General features: G+C 35.5%; 1 protein-coding gene across 1 annotated transcript in view; it reads right to left on the bottom strand.

Annotated features, from left to right (window-relative positions):
- The window catches only part of DIAPH2 (diaphanous related formin 2), a 1,004,420-nt gene that overhangs the window by 245,430 nt on the left and 735,016 nt on the right, over positions 1 to 23,974 (bottom strand). The window contains exon 24 of the mRNA XM_047076289.1: positions 16,640 to 16,804. Within this exon, the coding sequence (XP_046932245.1) occupies positions 16,640 to 16,804 (165 nt within the window). The remainder of the gene's footprint in view (positions 1 to 16,639; positions 16,805 to 23,974) is intronic.

Raw genomic sequence — 23,974 nt, 5'->3', positions numbered from 1 at the left:
CTAAAGGCAGAAAACAAACAGGAAAAGATAACTTGTAAATTAAAGAAATGTTTTCTATTTACATTTACATTTCCCATGATTCTATTTTTAAATTATTTTTAATTATTTTGTTTCAAGTTTTTAAATTTAAATTTAATTTAAATTTCAGTTAATTAACATATAGTGTAATATTAGTTTCAAGAGTAGATTTTAATGATTCATCACTTACATATAACACTTAGTGCTCATCACAAGTGCCCTCCTTAATGCCCATCACCCATTTAACGCACCCACCTCCTCAACCCCCACCGACCTCCCCTCCAGCAACCCTCAATTTGTTCTTTATAGTTAAGAGTCTGTTTTCTGGTGTGTTTTTTCCTTAAATTCCACATAAGTGAAATAATATGATAGTTGTCTTTCTCTGACTGGCTTATTCCACTCAACATAATACATTCTAGATCCATCCACGTCCTTGAAAATGGCAAGATTTTATTCTTTTTTATGGCTATATACCACCTCTTTTTTTATCTACTAATCAGTCAATGGACATTTGGGCTCTTTCTATAATTTGGCTATTGTTGATAATGCTGCTGTAAATATCAGGGTGCATGTGTCCCTTTGAATCAGTATTTTTGTATTCTTTGGGTAAATACCCAATAGTGCAGTTGTTGGAGCATACTTCTATTTTTAACTTTTTGAAGAACCTCTATACCTGTTCCCAGAGTGGCTGTGCCAGTTTGCATTCCCACCAACAGTGAAAGAGGGTTCCTCTTTCTCCACATCCTCGCCAATGCGTGTTGTTTCTTGTGTTGTTGATTCTAGCCATTCTGACAGGTATGAGGTGATACCTCATTGTAGTTTGGTTTTTATTTCCGTGATGATGAGTGATGTTGAGCATCTTTTCACGTGCTTGTCGGTCATGTGTATGTCTTCTTGGAAAAATGTCTATTCATGTCTTCTGCTAAATTTTTAGATTATTCATTTTGGGGGTGTTGAGTTTATAAGTTCTTTATATTTTTGGATACTAACCCTTTATCAGAAATGTCATTTGCAAATGATGACATTAGCTGTCGGTCTTTTGTATATGGACTATATGATATTAAGGTATGTTCCCTGTATCCCTACTTTATTGAGAGTTTTTATCAAGAATGGATGCTGTACTTTGTCAAATGCTTTTTCTTTAGCTATTAAGAGTATCATGTGGTTCTTATCCTTTCTTTTATAAAGGTAGTGTTTCACTTGATTGATTTGAGAATATTGAACCACCTTTGCAGCCGAGGAATAAATCACTTGATCATGGTGGATTATCCTTTTTCGTACTGTTGGATTCAATTTGCTATTACTTTGTTGAGAATTTTTGCATTCATGCTCATCAGGGATTTGGCCTATAATTCTCTTTTTTTAGTGGGCCTGGATTCTTGATTTTTGGGAGATTTTTAATTACTAATTCAATTTCTATACTTGTTATGGGTCTGGTCAAATTTTCTATTTCTTCTTGTTTTAGTTTTGGTAGTTTACATGTTTCTAGGAATTTATCCATTTCTTCTAGATTGCTCAATTTGTTGGCATATAATTTTTCATAACATTCTCATATAATTGTATTTCTGTGGTGGTGGTTGTGATCACTTTTCTCTCATTTGTGATATTGTTTGGGTCCTTTCTGTTTTCTTTTTGATAAGTGTGGCTAAGGGCTTATCAATTTTATTAATTCTTTAAAAGAACCAGTTCCTATGGACACCTGGGTGGCTCAGTCAGTTAAGTGTCTCTCCTGATTTTGGCTCAGATCTCTCATTTCAAGAGTTTGAGCCCCATGTCAGGCTCTGTGATGATGGTGCCAAGCCTGCTTGGGATTGTCTCTCTCTCCCTCCCTCTCTGTCCCTCTCCCTCTCATGCACACATGCTCTCTCTCACAAAAACAAGCAAACAAACAGACTTAAAAAAAGACAAAACAAACAAACAAACAAACAAACAAAAAACAAAGAACCAGCTCTTGGTTTCATTGATCTGTTTTACTGTGTTGTTTGTTTGTTTTTGTATATCATTTATTTCTGCTCTAATCTTTATTATTTCCCTTCTGCTGGCTTTAAGCATCATTTGTTCTTTCTCTAGCTCTTTTAGGTTTAAGGTTAGGTTATATATTTGAGATTTTTCTTGCTTCTTGAGATAGGCCTGTATTGCTATATATTTCCCTCTTCGCACCTCTTTTACTTCATCTCAAAGGATCTGGATCATCATGCTTTCATTATCATTTGTTTCCATATATTTTTTCAATTTCTTCTTTAATTTCCTGGTTTACCCATGCATTCTTTAGTAGGATGTTCTTTAACCTCCATGTACTTGTGCTCTTTTCAATTTTTTTCTTGTGGTTGACTTCAAGTTTCACAGTGCTGTCATCTGAAAATATGCATGGTTATGATCTCATTATTTTGTACTTGTTGAGGCCTGATTTCTGATCACATATGTGATCTACTCTGGAAAATGTTTCATGTGGATTCAAAAAGAATGTGTATTTTCCTGCCTTAGGATGAAATGTCCTGAATATATCTGTTAAGTCCATCTGGTCCAGTGTGCTATTCTAAGCCATTGTTTCCTTGTTGATTTTTGGCTTAGAGAAACTGTCCATTGCTATAAGTGGGATGTAACAGTCCCCTACTATTATTGTATTATTATCAATGATTTCCTTCATGTTTGTTATTAATTGTTTTACATATTTTGGATCTTTCAAGTTGGGGACATAAATATTTACAATTATTAGCTTTTTTTGTTGTATAGATCCCTTTATTATGATATCTTGCCCTTCTGTATGTCTTTAAAAAATGTAGTTTGTCTGATATAAGTATTGCTACTCTGGCTTCCTTTCCTTCCTTCCTGACATCCATTAGCATGACAGATGTTCTCCATACTGTCAGTTTCAATCTGCAGGTGTCTTTAGGTCTAAAACGAGTCTCTTGTAGGCAGCATGTGGATTTTTTTTTTTTACCATTATGACACCCTACATCTTTTGATTGGAGCATTTAGTCCATTTACATTCAGAATGATTTTTGATAGATATTATTTTAGTGCCATTTTATTACTTGTCTTATTGTTGTTTCTGGTGATGTTCTATGTACCTTTCTAATCTTTGTTGCTTTTGGTCTTTCTTTCTTACTCAGAGTTCCCTTTAATATTGCTTGGAGTGCTGATTTAGTGGTTACAGACTCCTTTAGTATTTGTCTGAAAAACTCTTTATATTCCTTCTATTCTGAATGACAACTTTGCTGGATAGAATATTATTGGCTATTCAGCATGCTGAATATATCATGTCACTCCCTTCTGGCCTGCCAAATTTGGGTGGAGAGATCTGCTGCTAACCTTATTTGTTTTCCCTTGTAAGCTAGGGACTTCTTTTGTCTTGTTGCATTTAGAATATTTTCTTTATCTCTATATTTTGCAAATTTAATGATATGTCTTATTGTTAGCCTGGTATTATTGATGTTGATGGAAGTTCTCTGTACCTCCTGGATCTGGATGTTTGTTTCATTCCGCCAGATTAGCTAAGTTTTCAGCTATAATTTTCTCAAATAAACCTTCTGCCCCTTTTGTCTCTATTCTTCTGGGTCTCCTATGATATGAATGTTATTATGCTTTATAGAGTCACTGAGTTCCCTAAATCTACATTTGTGAGCCAGTATTTTACTTTCCGTCTTCCTTTCAGCTTTATTATTGTCCATAGCTTCATCTTCTATATCACTTATTCATTCATCTGTTTCTTCTATCCTTGTGGTCATTACATCCAGTTGGTTTCACATCTTGGTTATAGCATTTCTTATTTGAGCTTGATTAGTTTTTAGGTCTTTTATCTCTGTGGTAAGGGACTCCCTATGATTTTTTTCAAGCCAAGCTGGTACCTTTATGATTATTGCTTTAAATTCTGGAACAGGCCTATTACTTATATATGTTTCAGTGAGGTCCCTAGCCATGACCTTTTCTTGTTCTTTCCATTGCAATGAATTTCTCCATCTTGGCATTTTGTCTAGGTCTTTGTCTTTGTCTTCTTCTGTGTTACGAAAACCTGTTTATGTTTCCTGCTCCTGAGAATAATGGCTTTATGAAGAAGAAGTCATACACTGTCCAGGGCCTGACACTTCAGGAAGTGTCTCAGGTGTGTTTTGTGTGCACTCTGCTACTATGTTTTGGTTACTCTTTCCCTCAGATCAGTTTTCTGCAGTTTCTCCTTGCCTGGTGTGGGGAGTGTTTGGACCTTGGCCAAAGTGTGGTGAGTTTTAACTAGTTATGCTGTGGTCTGCTTGCTAAAAGAGAGCCAATGCTATTTCCACTAGAGCTAAAGATTTGCAAAATTCTATGATAAGTAGATGGAGGTACAGCAGGGGTTTGTATCCCTCTTCTGGGGGAAAGGTCTACTTTTATGGTTCTCAGGCATATTTGCCTAAGAACAGTAGCACCTGCAGAGCACAGAGGGGTGGGGCTTGGTGTAAGCAGTTCAGGCTGCCATGTTTGGTGCTGTGCTGGTTACTGAAGTTAGTTTATGCTGAGGGATGGAGGAGGAAAATGGTGCCAGCTTCCTCCCTCCTCCCAGAGAGGGGAGCCCACACCCACTGCTGTCCTGGAAGCCCTCCCAGAAGTGTGAACAATCTCTCTTCGTGTGTCCCTTGTATCTCTCAGATCCCTGCCTTCACCCTGTGCCTGGGTTGTCTGTCTGCCTGGCAGTGCAGAGCACCTGTCTTCTTTCCCAGGCAGGCCAACTGATTTTAAAACTCCAAACTTTAGGAACCTGGAAAGCAGGGGTGGGGGGAGGAGGAGGGACTCACACTGGTCCTCTGGGGGAGGGTTTTTCTGTACTCTGTAGTGATGCAGGTTTGTTCCAGAAGGGCAGTCCCATGAAAGCACAAGAGTATTAATTTTGGAGTAAAGGGCAACAAAGAGCCAGTGTACATGTTAGCTGTTCTCAGAAGATGTCTGTCTTTGCTGAGGGGAGGAGGAGGATAATGGTGCCAGTTGGCTCCTTTGTCCCTGGAGAGGCAATGCCACCCCTACCAGATGTGCTCCAAGAAGGGGAAGCTGTCTCTCCCTGTGTGTACTGGGATCCTCTGATTGTACAGTTTGCTACAAAGATCTCTGCCTTCATTCACAGGAGCACTGCAGCACACTGACCAGGCTCCACACTGGCCATACTATGGATTTCTGTAACTACAGTCTTTGAGTCCTGCTGGTTGTAACAATTCATGATAGTCAACCCCTCTCATTTTCACAGTCATTGACTTTGGGGAAGTGTTTTTCTTGTATAATCCTCTGTGCAATTATCTCTCTCTCTCTCTCTCTCTCTCTCCTTCATGTCTCTCCATGACAAGGACTCCCTCCTCTCCACAGCACACTTGATCCTTTTCTCCCCCAAATCACGTCTCTGCATCTCCTACCTTCCACAATGTCACCTCTTCTCTCCCTCTAGTTTTGCAGTTTGTTCTGTGAGTCCTAGGTCGATTACTTGGGTATTCAGAATGATGTGATATTTATCTAGCTGTGTTTAAGGTACAAGGCAAGCCAAGGGTCCTCCTACTGCTTACTCTGCCATCTTAGCTCCTCCCCACTATTCCCTATGGTTTTTGAAAAAAAAAAAAATGAACAAAAGTGTGCATTTCAGAAATATATTTCATTCATATATATTTTGCCAACTTGGAACTTCTGACAATTCCAAAAATGCTGAGCAATGCATTTTGTGTTGTCTATTTTATAGATATTATTAGTTCCCTGCTGTAATCCATCTAATGTCAGCCTTTTTTACTTACTGGCAGAGCCCTGGGTTGGTTTGGCTTCTCACTCTCTACATAGTCACATACTCAGGGAAGGGGTTTTGCCCCCATCCCAAAAGTGAATCATTATTAGTCCAAGATTCTCCTTGACAATGATTAGTTTAGAGATGAGCATGTAATTCAATCCCAAACAGCAGAATTAGAAGGAAAAGTCTGCACAGGGGCTTCCAGAAAAGTTTTCTCTAATAAAAAATAAAAATAAAAAAGCTTCATGTAAGGCAACACTCTCTTCATTGTTAGATATCACTATTTTTTCATGTGATGCCTGGAACAACTGCAGTCATTTTCCAACAATGAACCAACATGCCAAGGATGGCAGAACAGAAATATTTGGAAAAATCTCACATTCTAGGTGATCTCACTAAGCTACTGAATTAACCAATGCTATGAGTGCCTCACCTCTACAATTCTTGTGATGTGTGAAAGTAAGACCATCTTCTTAAGCCAATTTTAATTATGCTTTCTGTTACTTGGCAACCCAAACCATGCTGATAGACTATGAAAAACAGAAAACACCAAAACATGCTGGTCTGTTTAAAAGCAAAAGTAAAGCAGTTATTTTCAGGTGCTTACAAAAATGAGCAAGAACATCACATACATAAGCAGTTATAGTAATTGTTAATCTTGCCTATTCATTAAAGGCTGTTACCTGAAGGTAACCTAAAAACATATTTTGCCTAAATAATGTGCAAATGTAATAAAAATATATTTCTATGAATATATTATATGCCTTAGACTTTTAGTATAGTATGAAAAAAACAACCACATGATCATGATATAATAAAGAGACTTACTCTTAAATTGACTTTTTATTTTTAAATCTTATATTTTAAACTAAGGAGCAAGTACTTGGGCAAATGTTTTCTTGTAGATGTCATCTGATGAAGGAGGATGGTTTATTAATACTAAAAATAATGAAACTTCAAAATAAAATTTCCAATTTGTTGTAGATATCAATCCATAACTTCCATCTAGAGACTATGTTGGTCACTACAGTTATATTTATTATTTCACCCACATTTTAGTCATCTGCATTGCTCTTTTTAATCACTGTTGCATTTATATGTCTCTAATGTACAGGAAGCTTTAAGGTTTTTTTTTTTTAATCCTAAACCAAAGACAAATGTGTAAAAACAAATTACACAATATTCCAAACTATACCATCTCTGGTATAAGCAAGTTTGGCTCTTTTGTGCCTTATTAATGAAATTTAAAAAAAAAGAATTAAACTAAACCATCATACTGAGTAATCCATTAATTGAACACAGAATTTCTAAGATCTTGGGAATAATATACTTTGAATGTCTTTCTTTTCAAAGTGCTAAGATTTAAATGGATGACTGGTCTATGACCAAGCTTTTCAGAAATACCATTTAATCTGATTTTCCCACAAGCTCCATCAAGAATATCAGGAAATTCTGATTATCATGAGACTAAATACTTGCAGTAAATGAAATAAAAACAGGTATATTAGCAAAAATAGGAACTATTTCACCATCAGGATTATAACCTGTCAGATTTTTTTTTAAGTTTAAGATACTATTCTATGACTTTAAAAATTGGTTCAGGGAGAGAATGAGAGAAAACAAAAAGAATTTAGAAGGACACTAGTGCTGATTTGAAATAATAATGTTACTTTTGTTAAAGCTTTTTGTAATTAAATTACAAGCCTTCATATTTAACAAACAAATGACATTTGTAACTTAAAAGAGAGCCTAGTTGAGGTAAATACTGCTGCTTACATCAAAATACATAGTAGAGACAGGCAGCAGAATGCATGTGAAATGCTAGTGTAAATGGGCCCAATTGCCAATTCACCAATTACCAATTTAAGGCCCATTGCCACAGGGAAGTTTGATGAGGATATTATGTAGAAAAGGAAAAGAGAAGGCAAGTTCCATTGGTCAATTTTGGGGCGGCCTCCAAGAGTCAATGATGGTTAACATGGCACCAAAGACCAGGTAATTTGAAAAAAAAAATCAAGAAATTGGCCAATTAACATTTTTAAACACAACTAATTAAAACCAATGGTATCATCAACTAAATGATGATGGTCATATTGGTACAGGTATACGCTGCTAGGGTTTTGCAAATAAATATAAATTTTAGGGCTTAACTTTTCATAAGACCTTTTGTTATTATTTTAAGAAAAATATATTAAAAATCTAAATACATATGTACATGCACAGAGAAATGGCTAGAAAGATATATGCCAAAGTATTAATATTATCTTTGCATAGTAGAACTTCAGTTGACTTTTTTCTTTTTTGCCTATAGTTTCCAATTTTCATTCAATTTACATGCATGATTTAAAAATTTTATAAGCCATATGAGCCTGGACATCTTTTAGTAATATAGAATATATTAGTAACTAAAACAAACCTTACAATGATCAAGATGAAAACTGAAATTATTAAAATATTAAATTGATATGACAAATGAGATGTGTTATTAACTTATTTAGTCTTAATTTTGCTTACTAATTAGAATCATCTCATATTGTTTTCCAAATGAAAATTAAAAAAAAAAAAGTATTCAGCAGATAACCCTAAAGTTGGGTTCCTCAGTCTTTGCACTACTAACATTTTGGACCAGATATTTCTTTGTTGTACATATACATTGCAAGACGTTTAGCAGCATCCCTGGCTTTACCCACTGGATGCCAGCAGCACCTCCTCGTTTGTAACAAACAAAAATGTCTTTAGACCTTGCCAAATGTCCCCTGGGGGTCAAAATCATTCCTGGGTCAGAACCACTGCCCTAACGTCACACCAGACAAGACAGTCTTTAAGCAATTGATGTTGCCCTAGATAATCTGCATCTATTGGTCTATTGCTCAGGACAGCTGTCAGTTGTAAGAACTAATTGAAGCTTGGTCACTGCTCATCCAAGCATATGATGGATAACCTTTAGATCATAATAACTACCTGATAGCTGCTACCCCAGAAATTAAATAGCTGTTTTTCTACTCTGAACTCAGCATGGAAAACTATGAAACAATATATGTTTACCACTAAACATAAACACCAAACAAGGTGGAGAAGAAGAAAAAGGAAAAGACTAAATGTGAAAGGCCACACAGTAGCAAAACAATGATGACCCAGTTCACATGTCCACTTCCTCTTTAAAGCCTTCCTTAAATCAGAATACATGACTCTCTCCTCTGTGCTCATAAGCTCTTTGTATGTATGTATCATGTTTCAGTATTAGTATTTTTTCCTTTGACAGCATTTCCCACTAGAATGTGAACTCTAGAGGGCCAACATTTGAACTTTTCATTTTTAGTCGTTTGGTTCATTCACTGTTTTATTAATTCATTGTCATTCATATATGTTATTAGTGATTAGCCCTGCTTGACCCATAGTAGGTTAATTATAGAGAAGACTGAGGATATAGTAAGGAACACATTACAGGGTAAAATGTCCTTAGGATGGAGGTATGAAAGCACATAGAAAGGTTATTTAGGCCAAAATGGGAGAAGTAGGGAAGAAGCCTTTTTAGATGGAGTGACTTGAAGAAGTCGGTAAAGCAACTGGAGAAGAAGTGAAGGTAGGGGAGAAGAGGAAGTGGCAGATCAGGCAAAAAGATCTCCATGGGCAGGATTCTAGGGACAGTCCTGCCTCTTACTACCTTATACAGGGCATCTTTTCTAATATAAGATTAATTAGCAAATGGATGAACAAAGATGAAGTGGAATGAAGATAAACTCAGGAAGGTGAGAGGGTGGTACCATTAGAATCAGCCTTTGGGATCTTCCAGCTCAGGTTGTAACAATCAATAGCTTTGGCCAATCTCAAGGCCATTGGAAAAGGTCAGTTGTATACCCTAATGCTTATCTTATAACTTTCCTACTTCCTGGTATTTGGACATAATTCAATAACTTACTTATGAGAAACATTTCCTTGAAAATTTCTATGTGAGTTGTTGTTATTAGAACTCAAGATATTGCATTTTGTTTCCTGGTTCTAGCTCTTACTAGACTTTAATAAGAAAAGTAGGCATTGAACAGATGTTAATATTTTCAGTGTTAACTATTACACTGTCTTAGATTTTTATTTTTTATTAATTTTTAATGTTTATTTTTGAGACAGAGAGAGACAGAGCATGAACGGGGGAGGGTCAGAGAGAGAAGGAGAAACAGAATCTGAAGCAGGCTCCAGGCTCTGAGCTGTCAGCACAGAGCCGGACACAGGGCTCGAACTCACGGACCGTGAGATCATGACCTGAGCCGAAGTCGGACGCTTAACCGACTGAGCCACTCAGGCGCCCCCAGATTTTTAAAGGACAATATTCATCTTGCCATTAACAATTCTGACAACTTTTAGAAATATTTTTAAAGATATTTATATTTAAAATTTTTACAATATTAATCTAAAATGTGTACATATTTAACAACCATTTATACCAGTAGGCATTTTTTATCATGTTGAGGAATTTGGGTTCTCTTTAAATAATGTATGCTGTTTTTACATATTCCTTTAGTTCCTTATAATATTTAGCTTTTTTATATACAAGGAACAGTCATATCAGAAAGTAGTCATATCAGAAAAGTAGGACATCTACTTCTGGCCCGAAGTAAGAAGTCAAACAGAATACAACAGTTGATAGGTGACATCTTTTTCTAAAAAAAGAATTCGATGATGTCTATATAATACAGATAATACAGTAATATCTGTTCTCTGCCACAGCTGGTGAATGAGGTATTGTGGTCAAATATTCTGCTTAACAGAGTTACCATATATTTTATATGTATTGCCTATTTTCAAAGAGCTGCAATAGATCAAAATAAACCTAAGGGTACATAGCTAGGGTGGTCCCAGCTGAGCTCAAAGGGAATTATCTGGGTGTGTGTGATTAAAAAGAGGTAGTTGGTGGGCCCTTAGGCTCTATTTGCAGGAACAGATTTATGCTGGTACTTTATCTCTGGCTTCTAGGAAAAGTTATATACATGCCTAGGTGACAGAACAAAAGGAAGGATGGAAGGGCATAGAGGGGTTTATGGATTTAGGATTCCCTTGAGGTCTCCAGGAGAAAGGGATCAGAAGAAAAACAAAAGGACCCATTTTTATGAAGTGTGCTAAGAAACATAGCTACCCTTGCACTGAGTATAACACCACTGTGGTATCACAAGGATTGGTGGCAAAACCAGAGAAACAGAAGACTGCAACCTTGGTCCAGATGGATTTTCACTGAGGGCAATCCCATACAGCTTTGCTTTGCCAGTAAAAGGCAGAGAGGAGCTGGAGCTGCAGTAGGACACGAAGGGCAGGGCTTTGTCTCTTTGTTCAGTGCTATATTCTCATCATCCTAGAATAATTGGCACTCAAATATTTGTGGGGAAATGTCAAGTGGTAACTAGAGCTAACATGTTTTTGAGCCCATATGACATGACTCCCAAAGTACTTGTGGGAGTGGAGACTTTGCAGGGAGCTTGTGCTGCTAGGAGAGGTAAAGAAGAGATAATTTGGGATATATGGATTATTGTCACTAAGGTGACCCCATCTGAATTCACAGGTGCTGAGACCTGGAGATACTTAGCTTGCAAATAAAACTATACTATTCAAGAGGTACATCAAGGTCTTTGCAGTTTCTCAAAATTATCTTCCCAATATTAATTACCATTTTACTGGCAAAGCAAAGATACATCAAATTATGAGGCATCTAATAGAGATTTTGGAGAATGGACCTCTAGATAACAGAGTTTATATTATTGATTAAGAGTTTCCTTTATTAAAGAATATATTTGGTTTCTTATGTAAGTCCACCATTTTTATAATACTTCACTAAAGTTTCCTTTAAATGCCAAGTGCTTTGCACATCGAAGGTTTAAAAATGTGTCAAAATAACTTAGTCTTCATGGATCAGAAATTACACAATCTTTTCATGCAAAAATTCATCCTTATTCCTTTAAGGGCAAATTGCCTTTAGTGAATGAATAAAAATGTTTTGTATATATCAATTTAGTTTTTGAGTTCTAACTAAATGCAGGTGTTCACTTTGGCTTTTCAATTATACTTTAGATTTATAAATGATTGAGGCCTTATAAAGAGGAAGGTGGCTTGAGAGAAATGAGAACATCTCAAAATTAAGTGTCTCCCATAAGTCGACATGGGTAAATAAGGAGCTCTCATACAAGTTTAGATTTTAAAAGGACAATTACTTAAGATAGAGGAAAGACCATCCCTAAATGAGAATTAAGATAAGACTAACCTCAGCTTCCTAACTCCCATGCCATACTAGCTATGGGAGCAATTAAGGAATAATGGCAATCACACCTTTGCCTCTGAGCCTACATTTAGTTTTAAAACTGTGCTCCCAAAGTTTCTCTCTGTTCTAAGAGGCTCATGTCCTCTTAAACACTTACTGTTGTCTTATTCTTCTGCTTCCACTTTCATATTTTACTTTTACCAGTCTGGGAAGAGAATTCACATTAAGCAATTATGGTTCAGTCAGCCAACCATAGATGGCCTGGCCTTTAAGTAACCACAGTTCTTTTGATTTTATAAGCCACTTTATTTTTTAATGTTTATTTATTTTGAGAGAGAGAGAGAGAGAGAGAGAGAGAGAGAGAGAGAGAGAAAGTGAGTGGGGGAGGGGCAGAGAGAGGGAGAGAGAATCCCAAGCAGGCTCCACGCAGTGAGTGCAGAGCCTGAAGTGGGGCTTCATCTCACGAACTGTGAGATCATGACCTGAGCTGAAAAACCAGGAGTCAGACAGTTAGCCAACTGAGCCACCCAGGCACCCCTGATTTTCTAAGCCACATTACTTTTAAAAATTTAGATTTCATCCTAAGGCCACAAAGAATTCATTGAAGAATTTTAAGTCAGGAAAGTAACACTGCCTTGTTTTGTTTTTAGTTTTATTATGACTTTAATTTGGCAAATGGATTAGAAGTTAGAAATAGTAAGAGAAGTAGACACAGACACTAGTCAGAACATCATTACAATAGTTCAGCTGAGAGATGGTGGAGGCCCAGAACTAAATAGCATCAGTGGGCTTGGAAAGAAAAGAATGGATTAAAAGATATTTAGGAAATAGAAGAAAGACTGACTGATGACATAAATATAGCTATCCTTTAGCCTCCTAACAGCCATTTTAGTACTTATCTAAGAGCTGTTCAAAAATTGTTAAAGGCAAGGCCTGATTAAACAAAAACAGCTAAAGTTTAATGTTAAACTAAAGTTTAAAGTTTAATTACATGATTAATAATAATGGTAACATTTTCTTCTTAAGTTATGTCAATGAATCTATTAATTCTATAAAGTCTTATCCCTATATGTCTAGTATATGAGATATAGAATGAGGACACACACAAAACAAAAATTCACTGAGTGCCTGGGTAACATATTGTCCTTTAAAAAACAAAACAAAAACACACAGAATCAACAGGAAATTGACGGATTTAAAAGACAATAGAAATGTTTTCTATATTTGGAGCTATGAAAGTTACTGAAGTATAATACTTGCCTCAAACACTTTTCCAACAGCTGAAATTAATTTTCATGCCTAAGCAAGATACTGCATGGCAGTGAAACATATAAGGTTCACTCATCTTCAATATTCTATCTAAAATATCTCAAAAGAAAAAAGACTGTGTAGCCAACTATTTGAACTAACTGAAGCATAAAGGAGAATAAGCAAAAAAAAAAAAAAGATGTTTAGACATTCTGTAAATGTGGAATTTTATTTTCTTCCACAATATATTCAACTTAAATTTAGGGATTATTAATTAATCTTGCATATATTTTAAACAGTTTTTTGAATTCTGATGATCTCAGGAAGCTAAGTAGAGAGACTTATTCTGAAATTAGAAATGTTTCCAATTACACATATCTTCATGCTCTTATATAGGACATTCACCTTGAATATCTTTAACATCCTCAGTTGAGTAATATATAATATGGCTGATATCAATAATTAATATAGAAGCATCTCCTATAGATTACCAAATTTTGCTTTCATTAATTTGAATGTGATTATTTTTAAAAAGGTCTTAATCCATTATGTTAAACCCTTTTGTTTATTTCCATTTTCCCCATCCTTTAGAGAATATTTGAGGAAGATTTTTTGGTATGTGCATTTTATATATGCTATACATGCCAAATAGATTTCCCAAGATGAAACTCTGAGCTCATTTGGAAGTAATTTTTCGTAGCACATGAATCAGAACTCTTATTTTCTTCTCAGCAATACTGGTATTTTATTGCTTCCATCTATAGTCCAAAATGCTTTTAGCAGTAAGAACCCTGAAGCCAAACACACGAAACACTAAGAAAATGGGAACTTCTGGAGATTACAATTTTTGTCTCTCTTTCACGGTTCTTCCCACCCCTGGGAGAACAAAATCACTTTAAGCTCCCTATGAAACAGGAACATGGTGAGCACAAATGATTGACTGAAGTTGGTGTTGTTGATTTAGGAGTGTTCAGCTTATAGGTCAGGTGTAAAACCCTTAAACCTGCTTGTCAAAGTCTGCGTGTCAAACACCCATGGGTTTTTCCAGATTCTGCCCAAATGTTACTTTCTCTGTGAAGGTTTCTCGAGTAAGCTCAGTCAAGGTTAGGCAGTTCCTCCTTTGCATTATTATAGCACCTTGACATATTCCTATGGCAGCACTTATCAAATTACATTGCATTTACTTGCCTGTCTCCTTTCATTCATGGACAGAGACGATTTTCTTCCTTTTATCTCTGGACTAAAGTGTTACCAAAATCAAGTTGATTTTCAATAAATAATAATCAAATGGATGGATAGAGAATTGCTAATAATATTCTTCATTTGCATAGCATAGGTTATGAGGTGTTTTCACATAGTGTTGAGAAACACATGGCAGGAATTATCATCTGTATTTTATAAATGAGGAAACTGATGCCCAGAGAGGTTACATAACCAACCCAAGCTCAAAACAACTAATAAGTTGAATACCTAGTTCTCATGGCAGCAAATAAATCATGATTTGTAAGGTAAAAGTGATAGTAACGGTGTTCTGAAAGGCAGACAGCAATGGCTGACCAGGGCACATTGTAGGAGCTGGTTATCTGTTTTGAAAGCTCTGAAAATCAATGTTAGCAGTATCTCAAGAAATTAACATAAATGCACACAAAACTGGACTTCAGAATGTTAACTTATTCACGATGAGAACAATTTGTGACAAATTATTTCCCTGTACTCAAGCTACATACAGAATAAAACCAGTAGACAAATATATCCTATTTATGTATGTAATTCATATGACTCTCTGAAATTCTATGGCTCACAGATTTCTAAAGAGGGATAGATTCTTAGAGATCAGGAGTATAATCATTTATAAGTATAATTCTTGGCAAAATTTCTAAGCATCTGGCTAACATGATTAAACATAGGTTGCCACACAGGAATTGTCCTTAAACAAATACCGTAAAATGGGAGAAGTATATCAAATTCTATCTGTGACTATAGGGGAAGTGAGAGGCACTAATATGACAGACAGTGTTTTCAGATCCAATCCATGTTAAAACAAGGCACTTTTTAATAGAGATTAACATTATTAATTATATTTATCTCCATCTATTCATAGACAATTTATTGGATTCATCTTTTTAATGTGTCAACTGAAGTGTATTTTCTAGTCTCCATTCTTTTTCAACATATTTTTTTCTTCCTGAAAATAGTCCAAGTAGATATAAGATAGGCATTCACAGGTTCACATCATATTTATAACTTTATGTTTTGAAAGTAGTTGCATGAGTCATTGTCAGAACACATTTTACTACTTCCTGGCCAGCTATAAAGTTAAATATGTGTGTTTATTAAGGAGTAAAGAACAAAGACCAAAATAAGCAATTGTTCTCAGAAAAAAAAAACAACATCATATTTATGAAAGTTTTTGATTTAGCTTCTACCCAAAAATAGCATGTGCTCTGGGTTACATGTTGTAACTTAGTAGATTAAAGCAAATATTTTCCACAGAAATATCTGTATCTCCCAGATTGTGCAAGTCACACCAAAATCCAATATTTTTCATGGGGCAATACAGTCAATTAAGAGACAGAGCCTTATTTAGCAAATAATTGCTTTGGGGATAGAGACATACCTCAAACTGCAATGAATTAGTTTGCTAATTGATCTTCCTGTTGGGGATAACTGCTAGAATTCCTTCTTTAAAGTTTATCAAACTTTACTTGTTTGATATGATGTATATATCAATTACTATGCATATCTTTCTATTACTATCATAATTGGACTCTGTGCTCTTCTATTCCTTCACTGGATACGGACAAGTACTTCCACAACATTTATACAGTAAAGCTTTTGATTCCCTCTAGCATCATAACTGGCACCCTGATATCCCATCTCTAATTAATGCTAATATTTACTGTTATCCCCAAGAGTTACAGTTTGAAACAGCTGATATTTTGAAAGAAAATTTAAGTATTCAAGGTCATTTACAAAGTCTAATTTAGAATCGATTTCTCATAAAGACTGACAAAAACTTGTTCACAAATCATAGCATTTTAATGTATTAAGTGAAAGATGATTTTAGATATGAACTTTTAAGCTAGGTCAAATTATAATACTATGCTATATAAAAATCAACATCAAGTACCAATTCATTCATTTTCTTATAAAATTTCAGTACAAAAATTCCCATATATACCTAAAGTCGAAGATAATTCATTTAAGTCCCCATTATATATTAAGCCTGCCAACAATTTTTATCCATGTCACAGGTATAAAATATCTGTGAGTTCCTGTTAAAGGACTAAAACATGAAATCAGTATGATCAATAGGTACATAAAATGCTAATAGGAGAAATTATTTAAAACACAAAAACAACAGGGCTTACAATGCTAAGATGTACTATATTACTCACCAGAAATAAAGTTCGGAAGTTGCTGATATCACCAAAGAATTCTTCTATGCTCACTGTTTTAGAGTCAAAAATAAAGTATTCTCCAAGATTCTCATAGAGCTTTAGCATGTTGTTGTGCATGGTGAACAGTTTTTCATACTGGTCTCTGGCACTCTTTGTAAAGCTGTAGCTTTCTGTTAAGGAACATGATACAATAGTATCTTATTTTTTTTTTTTAATTAATGTTTATTTATTTTTGAGAGAGAGAGAGAGGGAGAGAGAGAGAAGAGAAAAGAAGAGAAGAGGAGGGGAGGGGAAGGACAGAGAGGGAGACACAGAATCCAAAGCAGGCTCCAAGCTCCGAGTTGTCAGCACAGAGCCCGACGTGGAGCTCAAACTCACAAACTGTGACACCAAGACCTGAGCCAATGTTGGAGGCTTAACCGACTGTGCCACCCAGGTGCCCCAATCCAATAGTATCATAAAAGCAATCACTAGATATTCAGATTGAATTATACCATAATTTTTACTTATGTACTAATTCACTAGGATTACAGTAACAAATACCACAGACTGAGTAGCTTAAACAATAGAAATGTATTTTCTCACAATTCTAGAAGCTAGAATTCTGATATCTAGGTGTTGGCAAATTTGGTTTCTTCTGTGGCCTCTCTCCTTGGCTTGTAGATGGCCACCTTCTTGCTCTATCCTCACATGGTGGTCCTTCTGCCTGTGTTTTTGTGCTCATCTCCTCTTCTTATGAGTTACATTGGAGTAGGTCACACTCTAAGGACTTCATTTTAACTTAATTGCCTCTTTGAAAACCTATCTCCAAATGCAGTCAGCCACATTCTGAGATTCTGGGGGTTAGGGCTTCAACATATGAATTTTTGTAGGAACACAATCCAGTCCATAAAAACTTGCTAGAGTCATTATTTTGGTTAGTGAGTTTCAAAAATTTGTAATGTAGGCTGAACTATTTAATATACATTAATACATTAGCAAAACATGTTTGCTAAATGAAAGCTCAAGTATAGATATCAGAAAACTGCCTCAATTATCTTTTTATGGACAAGGTAGGACAGAAACAAACAGCAACAGAAAACTTAGAAAAAATTCCCTTTTCAAATACACATATTCTATATAGAGAGAGGTCACAGTGAATTATATATAGGTTATGAATGTGTGTGTCTGTGTGTATCCCACATGAAGAGGGGACACAGAGGGAGAGAGAAGGAAAAAAGGCAAGGGGGAGGTATGCAGAGAAAGGGAGAAGAGGGAGAGGGGAAAGAGGGAGAGAGATTCTGCTATAGCTCTAGAACCTTGATCACCCACAGGGCTTCCTAAAACCCAGATTGCTATTTCCTGAGGATAAGCCCAGGAGACTGAGAATTTCTAATGCGTTCCCAGGTGATCCTGAAGCTGCCAGTCCAGGATACAGTTTGAGTAATAAGCTCTAGAAAAGCTATTTATCCAGAAATTATTTATATTATTGTTGTAAAAATTTTATCAAAAAACTGATAACAATCAGTACCAAAATATAAATGATTCAAATATATAAATATATCTGACTAAATGTATTATTATATATAAATTTATACTTAAAGAAGGAAATTATAATACTTTCTTACTGATTATAGAGGGTATAGATATGAAAAATTATCTCTTTAGGTGACTTAGAAAACAAAAACAAACAAACTAAAATTTCCAACAACTCAGATGCAAGCATTGTGAACATTCTGGAGCATTTTCTTCTAGTCATTCTTCTATGGGTAATAACTTTTGAATGTAAATTGGTAAGAATGCTTCAGAGAAAGATAAGGGGGCTAACAGTGAAGAATAAAGGAAACCAAATTCACCTTTAAAAATTATAGTTACATTTAAGAAAGCAATAATGATCACAGAAGTAAAATATCTTTAAGTGGAAAGGTAAAATACTTAGAATTGTAAAAGAAGGATAATAGTTTGGGGCATGCTATTATAAGTTCCACTATAGTGTATTAATATTTTATGCTAGTATTATTTTATTAGGCCCTGATAAATGTGTGTTTCAAAATACCTTATTTTATAAGATTTTCTGAATTCTTCAGTATGTTGTATTGTAACTTGGGGCCAAATTTATTTTCCATGGAAACACAACTCTAGTTCTACAATGGAAGTCAGTGGAGAAAATCAGACCATTTCTGGAAAATTACTTTACAGCTGACACGTATTGGATACAATGTGATTTTAAAAGAGAGACACAAAACTACCTATGTTCTTTCTAATGCTACTTAAATATTAGCATTCACATTAGCAACACAGCAACCTCTTCCCTGCTAACAAGTAATATTAAATCTTTCAACCCTCAAGTCCATTTTGAGCTCAACAGACCAGAAAGAATTAATGCATTTCTAACTTACTCTATTTTTACCAACAAAAGGATCACAAATAATGTTACATACATTCTTATTTACATCACCATAAATTATTTGACTTTTATTCTTTGACTTTAAGAAAGTGTTAAATATCCTGTTTAAGAGTTGCAGAAATAATACTCTTCATTTCCTAGCACAGAATGAAAGTGAGATTTTTTGTTTTGTAGTCTGCCCTACCTAAACAAAACAGATTCATCCCAGAGACTTGCTAGGCATAAAACTTATCAAAGGTCACTTACTTGTACTCTGTTTGTAGTGCAAAGTACTAAACTATATACTTCACAAGGCTTAACATCTGTACCACACAAAGAAATTCCAAAGATAAAAAAAAAAGGCAAAAAGCTGAATGTTTCCCATTTATCGTAACAGTTTTTCCTCAGGTAAAATATGTCCATGTAGTGATACACAACTTCATAAATTTGTTCTCCCAGGGAAAAAAAACAAAATTTACTTCAGAAATTCTGTCTGTGAACCAAAATGAGAAAATTTGAAAAGTTCTGGAAATGGCTTATCTTAGAAATAACAAATGGAAAGCAGCCCAGTCTCCAAGTCCTTTACTTACTATCTTCTTCAAAGTGGTTACTTTCTAAAAGGGCTAGATGGCATGAGTCAGCACTGGAAATCTTTCAAAATTGCAAGGAAGTCACTGATGGTGGGAAACAAAGGCAAAAGGAAAAAAAAAAAAGAAATTTCCTTACCACTTATAGCCCATTGACAAGTCCTTAAGACAGGCAGAGTGACCTACCTCTAGGAACTCAACTGCCTTGGTGTTAATACTTTGCTAAGGGCAAAAGGCAATCTTTGCTTAACATTATTCTGAACTCCAGGATCCTGTAAGCCTCCTTTAACATATAAAAATTCCTTTGGAATCTTCCTTTATTTCTATCCACCAAGATATATGTTAGCAATCATCCTCCAAGCATATGACCCCCTGATATATATCTGAAGGATCTCATGACTAAGGTTTTATGAGACAGTAACAAATGACCTTTTCCTAACAATAGCTAGCCCCTCAAGGTCCTGGAAACCTTACTTCCAAAATTCCTTAGAGACGTATGCCATCTCTTAACCCTCTCCCAACTTGAAAGTATATAATTAATTGCTCCTCACAATCCCAGTGCAGCTCTTTCTGCCCATGGGTTCTGTCCCCATGCTTTAATAACACCACCTTTTTGCACCAATGACATCTCAAGAATTATTTCTTGACCATTTGCTGCTCAACCCAACATTTCCACATTAGTCACCAAATCCTAACTGAGACTGCAGGTAAAAAAGAGCTAGACTCCATCCTTCTTTTTCATCCCTTTATTTCATTTAGGAAATTTTTATTTTCTTTTTTGAGCAGCCATTGAATTTGAGATAACTGGTTAGTACTGTGCTGAGCATGTGATGGATGCAGTGATCATTAAAGCCTAACCCAGGCCCTTAAGAAGTTTATAATCTAGGGGTGCCTGTGACTTAGGCTCAGGTCATGATCTCACAGTTCCTAAGTTTGAGTCCCACATCAGGCTCTGTGCTGACAGCATGGAGCCTGGAACCTACTTCATTCTGTGTGTGTCTCTCTCTGCCCCCTCCCCCACTCACTGTCTCTCTCTCTCTCTCTCTCTCTCTCTCTCAAAAATAAACACTAAAAAGAAATTTAAAAAAAGTTTATAATCTAATATTACAAATAATTCTACTATCATTAATGTACATTTGTATGGAATTTTTACATTTATGATATACTCTCCCTGCCATATGTCCAATATTCTTCATAACAATCTTACCAAAAAGTCAGAGAAATATCATTGTCTAAGTTTTAGAGTTATAGAAACTAGATAAAAGGCTTTCATCCATCTAGGGTTAGCACATAGTGAAGGGGAGCAGAATATGCCACCTCAAAATATGCCTCATGGGCATAAATTTATTTTTAAATATTTTTCATTTCAAGTTTGTATTTAAATTCCAGTTAGTTAACATATAGTATAATATTAGTTTCAGGATTAGAATTTAGTTATTCATCACTTACATACAACACCCAGTGGTTATCACAACAAATGCCCTCCTTAATGGCCATCATCCATTTAGCCAATCCCCCCTACCTCCCCTCCAGCAGCCTTCGGTTTGTTCTCTATAGTTAAGAGTCTGTTTTATGGTTTGACTCTCTTTTCCCCACTGTGTTCATCTGTTTCGTTTCTTAAATTCCACATATGAGTTAAATCATATGGTATTAGTCTTTTTCTGAACTGGGAGAAGATTTTTATAAGTGATCTAGTATCCAAAATCTATAAAGAACTTATCAAACTCAACACCCCAAAAAACAAATAATACAGTTAAAAAAGGGCAGATGGCATATATTATTGTGAGTTGATTGGGAAACAGCAGACACCAGAAAAGCTCTGAGAAGAATAAAAGTCACCTTTTTGAAAGGAAAATTTACATTTATAAAGGAAATCTCCATTTGTAAGGGTGTCTCCCTCTTTGTACCAGGAAGAGAAGTGTGACTCTAAATCACAAGAGAATCAATGGTATCAAGAGTGTCAGTGGTTAAGCTGCAGATTTAAATGTGCATAACAGACCTTACCCTTATTTATGGTGCTTTTCCTGGTAACCATCCTCCCCTTCCCCATAATGAGTGTCCTCACACCTTTCTTTTCTATGTCTTTAAGCTGAAAATGGTATTTAAACCGGTGGCTTAAGTTTAGTATCCAAAATATATAAAGAACTGTTAAACTTAACACCCAAAATCAAATGTGATTAAAAAAGGGGCAGAAGATATGAACAGACATTTCTCCAAAGACCTCTAGATGGCCAACTGACATGTAAATAGGTGCTTAACATCACTCATCATCAGGGAAATGCAAGTCAAAATTACAATGAGATAACACCTCACACCTATCATAATGGCTACAATCAAAAACACACAAGAAACAACAAATGTTGGTGAGGATGTGGAGAAAAAGGAACCCTCCTGCATTGTTGGTGGGAATGCAAAGTGGTGCTGCCATTCTGGAAAACAGTATGGAGGATCCTCAAAAAGTTAAAAATAGAACTACCCTATGATCCAACAACTACACTACTGTGTATTTACCCAAACAATACAAAAACACTAATTCAAAGGGATACATGCACCCCAATGTTTATAGCAGCATTATTTGCAATAGCCAAATTATGGAAATAGCCCAAGTATCTATCAATACGTGAATAAAGAAGAAGTGGTATGCATATATGCAATGGAATATTAAAGAAGTGGTATGTATATATGCAACGGAATATTATTCTGCCATAGAAAGGAGTGAATTCTTGCCATTTGCAACAACATGGATGGAATTAGAAAGTATAATGCTAAGGGAAATAAGCCAGTCCAGGAAAGAAAAATACCAAATGATCTCATTCATATATAGAAGTTAAGAAAGCAACGGGAAAAAAAAGAAAGAAACCAAGAAAATCCCTTAACTATAGAGAAAAAACTGATGGTTACAAGAGGGGAGGTGAGTGGGGGATGGGTGAAATAGGTGATGGAGATTAAAGAGTACATTTATCATGGTGAGCACTGAGTAATGTATGGAATTTTTGAATCACTGTATTGAACACCTGAAACTAATATAATACTTTATGTTAACTATACTGGAATTAAAATAAAAACCTTAATTAAAAAAAGAACTGTGTTTAGGCTACCTCAGGAAGTTACTGATTTTTCTCTGGGTAGTTCCCATGTATACATGAGGTATACATGTTAATAAACTTCAGTTTGATTTTCTCTTGTTAATCTGTCTTTTATTACAGGGAGGATCTCAGCCAGGAATTCAGAACGGTAGAGGGAAAATTATTTTTCCTCACCTACTGTAGACATCAGGATAGTCCTTTGATCTTTTAATGTGGTAAAAATGTATTATTATTTATAATGACAACCATCTTATTGTCAAATCGAATATTCACCCTTCTGTACTCCTTTTGATGTGTCAGCAGATTTGAATACATTTAGCCACTTAATTTGTATGACACCCACCCTCGTGACTAAAATATTTTTTATTCTTCTTCTTCTCTGGTAACTTCTATAAAAGTTTAGAGTACCCTGAAGGCTTGGTCCTGAGCCCTCTCTCTACATTCTAAGTAGTCGAAGCAATTCACATGACTTTAAATTACATGTATATTGGTGAGCTCCGAGTTTATATACCTAGCCTCAATCTGTCCCCGGAGGTATTAATTTTTATAATCAACTGCCTACTTGTCCTTTCTATTTGAATGCTGTTGTTGTTGTTTTAAGTGGACTCTCTTGGTATCACAAATATTAATTCTCTCCTGAAACCCCTGTAATAGTTTCATTTGGAATAAAGTCTAAACTCCTTCTGGGTTTATGAGGATCCACATGATCTGGCCTCTACTCACCTCTGCAACTTAATCTCATCTCATTCTCCCTCTTAAGCAATATTCCCAGGCACATTAACCCTTTTTCTTTTCCTTTAACATACCAAGCTTTCATACCCAACTCAGGGCCTTTGCAATTGCTGTTCTTTCTGCTTAGAATGTTTCTTTTTCACCAGATCAATCTCAGCTCAAATGTAACCTCCTCACAGAGGCTTTCCCCAATGACTCAATATAAAATATACACTTCCATCACTATTACTCTTGCTTACTTTTTTTCCTTATGCAAACTTATAACTATGAGACATTATCTATTTTGTTTATTTAACTCTATTGCCTGTCTTTCCCCACTTAAACATGTGGTTTAGGAATAACCCTTGCATATCTTATTGACCACTGATTCAGCAGCATCAAGAACAGTGCTTGGCACATAGTAGAAATATTATCAGTGACAAAAGTGACTTTGGTGAGGATGATTAGATAGACTATCCTGAGATCCTCTTCCCACCTGCTTAAACAACCTTGGGAGGTTTTGAAATACTTAGAAGAATCTTGAGAAAACAATGGACTTTCCAAGAAGAATTTCCAAATTGGG

Source organism: Lynx rufus, unplaced genomic scaffold, assembly GCF_022079265.1.
Source record: "Lynx rufus isolate CCGP_SWC_20201006 ecotype Redwood Valley unplaced genomic scaffold, mLynRuf1.p SCAF_14, whole genome shotgun sequence".
Lineage (NCBI taxonomy): Eukaryota > Metazoa > Chordata > Mammalia > Carnivora > Felidae > Lynx > Lynx rufus.
The sequence above is the reverse complement of the archived record's forward strand: the minus strand, read 5'-3'. Positions and strand labels throughout refer to the sequence as shown.